The sequence below is a fragment of the Hesperophylax consimilis genome, chromosome 14, assembly GCF_061612785.1.
Source record: "Hesperophylax consimilis isolate HC1 chromosome 14, BYU_Hcon_1.0, whole genome shotgun sequence".
Taxonomy (NCBI): domain Eukaryota; kingdom Metazoa; phylum Arthropoda; class Insecta; order Trichoptera; family Limnephilidae; genus Hesperophylax; species Hesperophylax consimilis.
The window spans coordinates 19,801,299-19,813,656 of NC_142849.1; the positions used below are offsets into that span (position 1 = coordinate 19,801,299).

At 40.8% G+C, this 12,358-nt stretch overlaps 1 protein-coding gene across 9 annotated transcripts in view; it reads left to right on the top strand.

The window, feature by feature from the left end:
• The window catches only part of Doa (CDC like kinase darkener of apricot), a 94,112-nt gene that overhangs the window by 44,792 nt on the left and 36,962 nt on the right, over positions 1–12,358 (top strand). For 4 of the 9 annotated variants that reach the window (XM_089639604.1, XM_089639603.1, XM_089639609.1 and 1 more), the window contains exon 1: positions 7,630–9,760. In XM_089639604.1, coding sequence (XP_089495730.1) covers positions 7,973–9,760 — 1,788 coding nt within the window. In that variant the 5' untranslated portion in view covers positions 7,630–7,972. Of the gene's footprint in view, positions 1–4,949; positions 5,119–7,629; positions 9,761–12,358 lie in introns of those variants that run through there. The other 5 variants (XM_089639612.1, XM_089639613.1, XM_089639607.1 and 2 more) reach the window with 3 other exon arrangements.

Consider the following 12,358-nt stretch of genomic DNA (forward strand, 5'->3'; position numbering starts at 1 on the left):
AGATAAAGACCAAAGGTCAAACGCTCATTTTGCTAGGTTTTTTGTTCTGCGGTTATTGGACTTCAAAATCAAGTGACCGATCTTTTTTTTTTCAACATTTTCACGTTTATGAAGAATTAATAATGTTATTACTGGATACGGTCCGATTACAATCTTATCTTGTTGGATAATATTACGAAGGCTCCCAGTTTTTTTGATAAAACAAAACACGTTTAAGAAAATAAAAATCTAACCTTGTATATACAGGGTGTATCGGCACTAACCCGACAAACTTTAACCAGCTATTCCTTAGCACATTTGGAGTAAAAAATGTTATGTACACTTTGCTGTCCGGTAACATTTTTTTTCTTTTAAAAACAAAAAATAAATAAAATTTCCACACTCCGCTACTGCCCACAGTATAGGGGTAAAATAATTGGCAACGCCGCGCTACTGTCATCTCTTTCACACATATTCTGTCTCAAGTCCCGTGTGGTTCCCGCCACCCCGTCTCGTATCAGTGGTCAGTGCTGTTTTGGGAGTTCGCATGTCATCAAGTTTCTAGTTTCGTTTTTGTTTTGTTATCTAAGTTTTTACTGTTGAAATATGCCCCTCAATTATCCACCTGCCGAGCAAGCAGATATTGTTTTTGTTTATGGATTTTGCAATGGAAATTCACGAGCAGCCGTAAGGGAGTATCGCATGAGGTTTCCTGGAAGACGCGTCCCACACCATGCTACCTTTGTCCAGGTTTGTACCCTATCAATTGTTTATTGAAACTATTTACATTCATTGATAATGCCAAAAAGCGCTTTTGAAATTTAAACTGGGAACATTAAAAACATAACAAGGGGCCACCAACTTTAAAAATGTAAATTGTACTTTAGGTGATTTGTGTTCAGTGGTCACTAAACGGCGTTTTAAAAAGTTAATTAATTTTAATCTCTAATAAATGCATCATTCACTGCAATTGAATTCACTCCCTTTCTCACCATGGGATTATTTAAATTACTTGAATTCAATTTCACCCCTGTGAATCCAAGATATCAACCGTACCTAGTTAAGAAAATTATAATTTAAAACACTTTGTTATACATTTTACTATAAAAAAATGAAATAAATGAAGAGAAAACGTAAGTTTTCTGATATGTGCCTAAAATAAGTGTTCTTTAAAAATAAAATGAGTGAAAAAGCCCGCGATTGTTTATTTGACATTATTACTGAGCTGAATAATAAAAGCAGTTGTTATTTGTTGTTTTGTTTCAGATGTATCAACAATTGCGTGACTGTGGCATCGGACGGATTGAAGGCGCCGGCGGAGGACACAACATCGTTCCTGTGGCAGTTGAGGAGAGAATCCTGAACTTAATTACCGAAGACCCCACGCTGTCCGTGCGTCGGGTCGCTCTGATGATAGGACACAGGGAACACATGGCGGTATGGAGAGTTCTGAAGAAGCACGGGCTCAAACCTTTTCACTATAGGCGCTGCCAAGGCCTCATGGAGAATGACCACTTTTCCAGAGTCGTGTACTGCAGAAGAATGCTGCATAATGTCATAAGAGATGCAGACTTCATGAAAAACATATTGTTTACCGACGAAGCACAGTTCACTAAAACAGGAGTGCTAAATGTGCACAACTTGCACCATTGGGCTGAACAAAACCCCAAGCTTGTTCGGGAGTCGTCGAGCCAGGACAGATTTTCCATCAACATGTGGGCAGGAATCCTGGGAAATCAAATACTCGGTCCAATCGAGTTGCCTCCCAGACTAAATGGACCGATGTATTTGGAGTTCTTACAAGTGCAACTGGGCGAGATTCTGGAAGATGTGAACCTCGAATTACTACGGAGAATGTGGTTCCAGCACGATGGAGCCCCACCACACTATTCGATTGCCGTGCGGAACTACTTGGATGTCGAGTTTCCTGGTCGTTGGATAGGCCGTGGAAGTCCGGCCATTGCTTGGCCACCAAGATCACCCGACCTGACCCCCCTGGATTACTACCTGTGGGGGGCTCTCAAGGAAAAAGTGTATGCTAAGCCAATAGCCTCAAGAGAGCAACTGCTCGAACGAGTGATGGAAGCCGCTGCAGAAATTAAAGCAAATCCTGCAAACTTAAATAATCAAAATATAACAAGACTACACGCTTGCATCGAAAATAATGGTAGTCACTTCGAACAAATGCTCCAATAAAAAAATTAACATAAACTACATGTCCGCATTTTCATTTATTATTTATTGGTAAAATTCTCACAATGTCATTCATTTACACATCAATATTACCTACATATCAATATTTAATAAAATCTGTAGAAGAGTATGCCCGTCGGCATTCAACAAGTTTTTCGACAAGTGTGTCGAAAAGCGTCTTCTCTCTTTCCTACACACTAAATATTAATGGTTAAAAATGAGACGACTGATGCTTGTAAGCGCGCCAATACGTAAAAACAACGAAACTCGAATAAGAATTGCCAGGTGGGTTTTTTAATCGCTTTAATCTGACTTTAAACAATAATTAAACACGTAAAAATTATTTAATATAATATTACAGTACAGTACTTTGAACCTTCGCAATAAATTTATTTGATTTTAAGTTTAGTTTGTAGAACTCCATTTCAATTTAGAGATTTTTTTTATTTTAACAGTCTTATTAAAAAATTTATAAAAACAGTGTGTTTATAAACAAGTTCTGCTAGTTGTAATTATTATTACGCGTGACAGCTGTTTCACCTTCTGACGGCATTATCAAACTTTGGTAAAGCCACTTACAGACGACGTAAGTGATAACTTTCTTTTTTTATTATTCTGGCTTTATTGATTTCCGAGTAAATTGTCGTAAATTATTATTTGCTAATCCCAATATTATTTGCTAATGCTAATAATTAAGTGAAATTTTAAACAATGCAATAATAGGATTATTGCATTGTTAATTTCACTTAATGTCGTTGGTATTTCCAACTGATGACTCAGGGGTTTATTTCCCTGAATAATTAAGTATTTTGGGGTCTAATTATTATGCATTTCATTACATCCGATAATTTAAACAATTTTTATGTTGAATTGGGGTAAGTTTTATGGCTAAGGGAAGGAGTGGAAGGTGAGGAAGTACCTGGATATTCAGATCTGGTCACCAAATACGGCTAGTCATTTCAAGCAACGTTTAAATTCTGAATTAATTAATCAATTACGAAAAAGCGTGGGGTTAAGAATATTTTTTTTAAATTATAGTTGTAATTTATTGTCGATTTTTTAAAAAAATTGCGATATTTTAAATAAAATTTAATAATTATTGTTTAAATAAATTAGCAATCTGGCAGCATTCATTTGCAGGTGGTCAATCCAATGCAGTCATGACGTTTGTGTGAGTGCTTTCCTTTGTCTCAGTGTGTTGCGCAGCAGTTTTATATGAACCGTTTTTTGATTCATCGGGATTGTTTTTAAAACTATACATTCTTTGTACCTTCAAATTAGTGGAAATAAACTTAAGTGTGTCAAGCTGCTCGTTATATTCCGGTAATTCTGGAAGGCTTTTAACATAAGCAATAATATTCATAAATCACATTCCGCGAAGTTGTAAATAACTAAATTTATTAAAAAATATACGTTGTAGGATAGCCTAGCAAGTAACATTTTGACAGAGCACTTACGGTGATTTAAAAAACAACGGCGCTGTTCAAATAATCCAATTATTATTATTGATAAGTACCTAAGTGAGGAAAATTGTTTTTAAAAGTGCTCAGAATTATTGGACTTCGATTATAAATTCAGGAAATCTACTAATTAGTTTCTTAGTTTCAAAATTAGACTATTTAATACGTGAAACGCGTAAGAGGTGAAACCAAAGCATTCCAGAGGTGAAACAATTTAGATACAAAAATAAAACTGATGTGTACAATACAAGAAGACAATCAGTGATTCGCATACGAAAAATGTGAATAATCATTATTGTTAAATAAAATATTTCTTTTCTGGTACTGGATTATGTAATACGGGCTTCGTTCGCAGCAACACGCGAGAGTTGCGATGTTGCTTTCAAATTTTGACAAAGGATAAAACAGTGGTGACATGTGGTGAAAATATGTTTAATTAATTTTTTATTAAAAAAAAACGTTACCGGACAGCAAAGTGCACATAACATTTTTTACTCCAAATGTGCTAAGGAATAGCTGGTTAAAGTTTGTCGGGTTAGTGCCGATACACCCTGTATAACGCAGTAATTTTACGAAAAGTATTGACTTTTCCTAGTCGCTTTTGTGGCTTCCCAACATTTTAATCCGATCCACCAATTATTTAAATACAATAATGATTGTGTCTCTGTTAATTGTACTCATGTTGATTGGTGTTCTCTTCAAGCGGGAAATCAAATAACCTAATGGTGTTATTTTATTTCTTGTCAAATTCACTCCTATGATGATATATCGCTATTATTCCCATACTGTGTATAACATTAAATAAAGTAGCTAACCAATCGGCGTTATTTCATTTCTTCTTCAATTAATTTATCTTAACCTGTGGTAACATATGTCATGAATTCAAACAAACACAAATCTTACAGCCAGGTACTTACTTTGTGAATCATTGTATTTTAAAATTAAAGGCATTCCGCTGATAGCTCCGTTGTAATTTCTCCTTCTTTCCCACAAACGTCGCATGTATCATAGAGAGGGTTTACGACGGGGATCTCAGCGGCAATACCGTATCGCCTGTGTTGCTTTGTTACGTGACTAATGTTAGTTCATATTTGATATTGGTAACCTTGTAATTGATTGATTGTTTTATTGGTTACCCGACAAATCAAAATACTTTGGAAAAATGGTAAAAGTGATGAAAGTAAAAATAAAGCAAGCCTAAAACTTAACCACTTCTCACGAAGATCACTTTTCAGAAGTGTTCAGATTTGTCATGAAACCGTTTGTTTAGTATTGTTTTATAAGTCCACTCCCATCATCCTTCCGATTATCTTTCAGCAGCTCGGAGCACGAGTGGAGACGCCGCCGCGACCGCTCCAAGAGGTCGCATCGCCGCTCGCCGACGTCGAACCGGCGTCGTCGCAACCGTCACCGCTCCGCTTCGCGCGACCGCCGCCATGCTGAGGACCGCTCTCAGCAGCAGGATGCCCCCCCGCCTCCCGCAACGGTCAGTTTCTACACATATTCTCACACTTACTGTCAGCCAGCAGCGACCACACTAGAACACACCTGTCCGGTAGGCGCTCTCGACCAACCGAACAACCTGGAAGATCACTATTAATACATTCAAAAATCCAAGCTTTTCATCGTTTCTCGTTGTTGCTCGAAAGCAGTTCAAGCAGTCAAACATTACTTCCACGCAGGAGGCCCTGAGATGCTGTGTGGAGGGAATTTTTCAGGAAAGAAATGGTATGAAGAAGGGTGGTAGGAATCCAGGGGTCACTGTGTCCAGGAGTGACAGAGGTATGTATACTTTCCTCCCACTGCGGTGCACGACGATGGGTCGAGAGAGTCCGGCTGGAGAGCTCAAAGGGTCTCACAACCGTCCTCTCCCGATCCGGCCCGCCAAGCATTTGGTGGGTAAGAAGCATATCCGCCGCCAAGACCTGCACAGACCTCATAAACCCGGCACCCCTGCTAGTCACCAAAAAGATCGTAATTAATTCCTTCGGTTCTGAGTAATATTGTACCAATTGTGTCAACGATTGTTTTCCGATGAAACTAGTTCTAATTACTCTCCTCGGTTAATTCGCTCCCTCGGTACTGAGAATGGTGAACCTAGTGTCAATTGCATTGATGAAACATACTCCACTTGTTGAAGTCGATCTAGTTCGACTGCTAGAGTCACTAACGTCGACTACTCTAATCCTAGTCCACCCTTTCTATAGAAGATTACACCTTTGCTTGAATCGCTGTTATTTGGATTGTTTTATTGAAACCTTCCCAATTAGTTGATTATTTTCAATTCTCCTCGTCCCAAATAAGCAGCAACGCAGAGACTCGATGAAGATCCTTGTTGATTGTGGTTGATGACCAAAATGATTATAGCATAATATAATGAATTTTCTTCCAGACGTTGGTCGAGAAAGCCTTCCATACTTAAACTTTTGAATGTAATAGTGTGTACATACTTCAGTCGGATAACTTTCCAACACTGTTACACAGCATTATCTGCGTACTTACATACATACTAACCATACACTAAACGCTTGAACACTTACACTACTCAATATTATGACTATGACTGTGTTCACTGAAATGAGTTCTCGCTATGCGCCGATTCAATTAAACTCTAAAAATACTCTTCTTTTAGGGGTTGAGACTTTTCCATTTCATATTCAAAATTAAATAAATCAAATACGAATCACGCGTTTTTGTATTGTCAATCCAGCATAGAACCTGTTTCGCCAAGCATTTCCAATAGCGAAGAACCGCATTGAAATTCTCGAGGAAACATGCATGGGCCGTCGATGTTACTGCGTTTTCTTTGAGGTTCATGTTGCATTTTCCTCGAAAGAAATTCTACGCTGGATGTTTGGTTACAGGGGTTGAATCGGTGTCTAGCTATACATATTACTGAACACTCACATGCTGTGTCCCCGATCTAATGTGCATCATCAGATTTAACATGTCAAACAAATGTATTTAATCTTTATCATATTATTTATGTTATATTTATATTTTTTAATGAATTTCTGAAAGTTTTATGTGTGATTCTGTATAATTGTGTTGTGTTTTACTGTTGTGGATGAGTATCAAATTTACCCGCTAGGATATAACATTTCAACCAGATTTCTAAAAGTTGTCTTTCTAGCCATTGTCTCCACCAGGGGTACGCACGTCACAGACTGTTCTTTTTTAATTAATTTTCGCCGTTCAAAAACAGAGTATTTGACAAAATAAAATGGTGTAAGTAGGCGGCAAATGCCTGATGCTTTACATGATCGCTCTCTAGCATAGATATAATAATATTGGTGAAGTTATTTGGCAGCCGTCTTATTACGTCTCAATGTGTGATGGCCTGTGTTTGTTGAGTGTATTTGACTGTGTATAGACAGTACATTGGAGGACACATGGGAGAACTCACCACAGCGGTTTCGCGGGCTCGTGTTTTGCACAAATCTTGTATCTATTACTTTCAGCGCGAATCGATCCAAATGGTTGTAGAGCAATGTCACCGTGAATGCTTCCACGTGGTACCTGTACTTGCGCGTATTGTATTTTCCTCGGTGTGAAATATGCTGTTACGAGCACTTTTTGCGAGGATCTCCTCGTGTGTATAGCAAAAATAAGTTTTCCGCGCTTTCATTACAAAATAAGGCAGCTTATCTCTCGAATAGTGTTAAATTTACAACCTCTCCAAGCTAACCGCACCATCGCCACAGACTTGTGTATTTACTTTAGTATATTTTGACTGACGCTGCAAACGTCCTTGCCTATTTGGCAGAAGAATCCAGAAGATAAGCGGCGTTGTGTTGTTCTGTTCTCGCGCTGGGGTGTGAAGTTCGCGCAGTAGACGTGCGCGTCTCTCGAGACGGTAGGGAGATAGCAAACAGAGCAGGTCGCAGTGTTGCCACCTGACGCCCGTGCCGACTGCTGACAGTGACTACTGACGGGATGCTGTAATCAGGCCAGCAGTCAGCACTAGGTGCGCACCTCCTCACACTTGGTCGCGCTCGCAGCACGCGCGCATCTATTTCCGTCGGTGAAGTATTCGCAGGAGACCGCGGCGGACTGCGGGCGGTGGACAGAAATAGCCGGTCTCTCGGGCGGCTGCTGATCTCTCATGCAGTGTCTCCGTGCCCGCGGCCTGGCGGGACCGCCGCCCGAGACCATTGCCGAACGTCAAACATGATATTTCACCTGTCGTACACCGTACACTGATCGCCCCTCTACTTCCAAAATGACTTGAATCTCGATTCGACCAATTTCGGCCCTATTGATTCCTGTGCTAACCGACCGGCCGGCTACCAGCTACTAGTGAGAATTAACCGGTGAATATCGTGATATCGTCCGACGAAATGGCGACCGAGTGTTATTTGGACAACGCTTGTTCGCGACGTGACGAGGTTCCAGTCGCTCCACGCCGCGGCACCCCGAGGAACCTGCTGTTCTCGTGTCCTCCTCCGCAGCTAGTCAATCTCGTGATCATTCCGCAACTCCAGGCGCTCCGGCTGGACCCCCCGACCCCGCAGCCCGCTGCTGACCACGACAAAAACAATAACACGGACAAAATGAACGGTGATCTTAACATTTATCCCAGTGTGTACAATGAGTTTGTTAATAATCCTGACATTATCCCGAGTTTGTCGGCGGACGTTTCCGCGAAATCTCTCACCGCTGGAAGTTTTGTTCTGCGACACGACGCCAAGCCGTTTAGCCCCGCCCACAATTTAAACAAGTCTGAAGAGAGGTCCAACTATTCCAACTGTCAGGTGCCCAACGCTTACTCCGCGTGTGGAGTAGCACTGTGTCCGACCTTGGTAGAAATGCCGATAGCTTCGCCCAATTTTATAAATCCTTTGGATGTCCCGTTGGCGCCAAAAAGAGTTCGAAAGAAACGTTACGACGATATCCCATCCTTTTTTGTACCTGATGACCAGTCGGCAAACATGTCGAGATGTCAGTATTCTGTACCGGATTTTTCTAGGCTGGATCCTAGTTTATCGGGAAATGCAGATGAAAAACTTGCGTCGTGGCCTTCATTGCCCATGGTTTTAAATAATCCATTTTACGATTGCTCCAACACGTCAATTAATCCAAATGGGCCAATAGTTTTTCAAGACAACTGTTTAGCTCCCGAAGACGCTTTCGTCCCTCCGTACAGTTTTGTTCCGGTAGATCCGCAGGCAACCACTATGGAAAGTACAATACCATTGCAATATTATTACGGAAGTGCCACATTGGTAGATGCTGATCCGTGGTCGCCAATAGTCCAAACTGTCGCTCAACCAGAGCCAGAGGCTGCACAGATACTGCCTGATGATTGCACCGATCCCGCCTTCACCGATATGCACACGATTCCATATATACCATTGGAGAACTTTAACGACCCTTTGTATTCCGACTACGCTGCTAATGTAGAGGACATGCCTTATATGAATGCAGGGAAAGGTTCTCCCTTCGTCTTGGATTATTACGATCCCTCTACCGAGGCTGAGCCCTGCTCAAGTGCAAATAGCCTTTCTCCATATCTTGAAGATGAAAAATCTCAAATATCAGCTGCGGCAATTGAGGACGCTAGCTATGTTACCCCTCTTAACTCGGAGGATTCCTGTTCTTCGTCTCCTACAAAAGAATTACAAGGGCTAATCGATTTCACCAAAGATGACACCAGCGCCGAAAGTTCGTCTTCTCGGAGGGAAGTTAGTGCAGAGCCTCCTTCGAGTTATTCCGTGGACTGTGATCAATCATCCTTGCATGTCCCCACGTTTAGCATCAACGACGACCTCGGCAGAGGATCCCTGGAGCCCATAAAGCCCTCAGAATTCCTTCAACACATCCCTGTGAACCTGGGAGAAGAGTATGGAATGCCGGGAAGTTGCGCAGTGGAGGAGGTGGCGCAAGAAGCTAAGGAAGACCTACGCGCCACCGTGGAGGGGACTGGGACTGACCCGCAGGGCAAGCGCTGGAGCTGGCTGCGTTGTCCGGGGGCCCGCAGCCCTGAGGGGGCGGCGCACCAGATCCGCGTGCTGGACCCCGACGGCAACACAGTGGGGTTGGAGGAGTGCACACCAGTGGGCCCTACGCCCGGCCCCACGCCCCCGGCCAGCACGGCCTCGGACGAGGACTCCGCTCAGGATGAAGAGGTCTGGCATTATGATGCGTGCATGTAACGTACTTTTCGTTTTCTTTTACAACTTTTCTAAATACAACCAAACACCAAACCTTGTTGACTCACATTGGCGCCCTTGTCTGACTCACCTAGTCACGGATAGCGGGATGGTGTTCGTATCTGGATTTCATTTCGTATTATTTTTTGTTTTTTTTTTTTTTTTGCTGCTATGTTAACAAGGATAAGAACATAAGTAAATAAACATGTACTACGTACGAAATTATGTTTTAACTACGTCGGCTAATATCCCGACTATCAGTGTTAAGACTTTTATGTCGGAAGGTGCTTAATCCATAACTCTCGGCTAATGTTTGAGAAAATTCCATGCCAAACGAAAACATATTTCAAACATTATTTCCAAAATAAATGAAATATATCACAAGACTGGTTGTAATTAGAAAAGTTCCATTCTAATAAAAGTTGTTAGATTTACACGTCATCAGGTGTGAAGGAATAGTGTGATCCATACCGTACCCGATGACTTTGTTTGCTGAATATCTAGAGAATATCTTTCATCACACTTGATGATATCGGAATCAAGCAAGACAACGAATGAGTTTAGTAGATCTGCTTATAGGAGAGGGATGCTAGGAAAAGATGAAAGTAACACTCAAACAGGAAACTTCAAATCAGCGATTCTGACAAACGGAGTTTTACAATAATAAAACATTATTTAATATATGGACTTCACTGGCTATGGTGTTTTTATCGAATGCTCTCAATTCGGTATCGAGCATCCAAGATGGTCGGCCGACCATTGAGAAACATCGAATAAACCGCTTGGATGATTTCCATATATTTCCCAACGTATCGCCACTCGAACCATCTGCCCTTCGACTTTTGGCACCTCGTACCCCCTATTCATGGCGGCTGATTGACGCAAATGCAGGCAGGATTATTGCAACTATGTGCAACCGACACCCGCATCACTGATCTAATCGAAACGAATATGCGAGTTTGCACCTATGCACCTCCGCGTTTTTCACAACACGCTTGCCCTTCTTTCGTAGTTCTCATTGGAGAGATGATTACTTTGTACTTCCAATTATTAATTGTGATTAGGAATTTTGTTTCGTTGATTTGGTCATTCATATCATTAGACATTTTCATTAAAAAATACTTCTCATTTCGCTGCGTTCGGTTCCAACCCACAACATACCGACTAGTCGAATGCGTAAACAATTACGATCTTTGATATTTACAACATTCTTATATATTTGAAGATATGACTAAACAACTCTAAAAAAAACTTCAAAGTTGGCTTCTGTAAAGTAAACAAATTTACAGACATTTTACTTAAGGAAGCTTTCATTCAATCATAAAATTCCAATCGTAAAAATATAAGGTAGACAGACAGACTTGTGCACCGTCATAAAAAACTTGCAAGTCTAAGGTTTTTGTTTATAACTCTACAAATAACCTACATTCACATATAAAATATTAATACGAACTAATATCAGTTGAGATCCGTGGTAAAGTCATGTTGACTGTGACCGGATTCTGCGAAACAACGACAGTTACCATTCGATTCCATACCAGTCAGATTCGTGGGAAACTTAAGTTGAAAACCAAAGTTGTACATCCATCAATTGTCCGTGGTAAAGTTGAGTTGGTTAAAGCTGACTGATTCCTTACATCTTCTCCGGCCAGACACCGGGTCCCCTTGCTCCAGAACCTTGATCGCAATATTCCTCCGCAACACGTTGCTTGCTGTTCGCATTGCGCGAGTCTATTTCGACAACGTTCAGGTTATATTGGGCGCTATCCACCGCGTGCTGCCGTTGTTATCTCTGCTGTTTTCTGTTTTCGCTCGGATTATTTGTTTGCATTTCTCTAGCGGCTGAATAACTCGTCTATCGGCCGAGGTAGCTTCTCCTGTTATTCGGTAAAAGGAAAATCATCGACCGAAATAGTCAAACAAGCTTACATTGTTTTCATTGAACCACAGTGGAACATTTTCACAACGAATACAGTAAAAAAATGTGCCGAAGATTTCAATTTTATTTTTATGATTCTGATCATCGTACCAAAAAATGTGTAATTTTAATATATACGATCTAAATCCGCACATTCCGATACGGTTCCAACTGGCTACTGAAAGCGCTACTTGCTGATAAGATTGTCACCGACGTTGACTGGTGTGACGTCAACAACGCCATATCGTTTTGGCGGCAAAAAATCTGTTTGGGCCTGTTATGAAGAAGGAAAAATTCGAACGGTGTGCTCTGGCGTCATGATTTTGTAGGTCAACGCAAATAGGTGCGTTAACAAAGTATTTTTTATCATGAGCTATGGAGCTTTGAATGTACATTTAACTTAGCACACGAAGCCGGATTATAGCAAAGCTAGTTGTGTGCAAGGATTTTTTTAAACATCTTTATAAAAATCATTAGTCACTTTTCAGATTGAGAACCCTATGAATCATTTTCCTTAGAATTATCGAGTCAAAAGTATTTTTCGCATAGTTTCGCATCAACCGCTGCTTCAATGTCATTGGGAATTATATATAACTAATTTGGTTTCGTACACGTGGTACCCTAATATATATATTATTTATTTATACTGAGTTTTT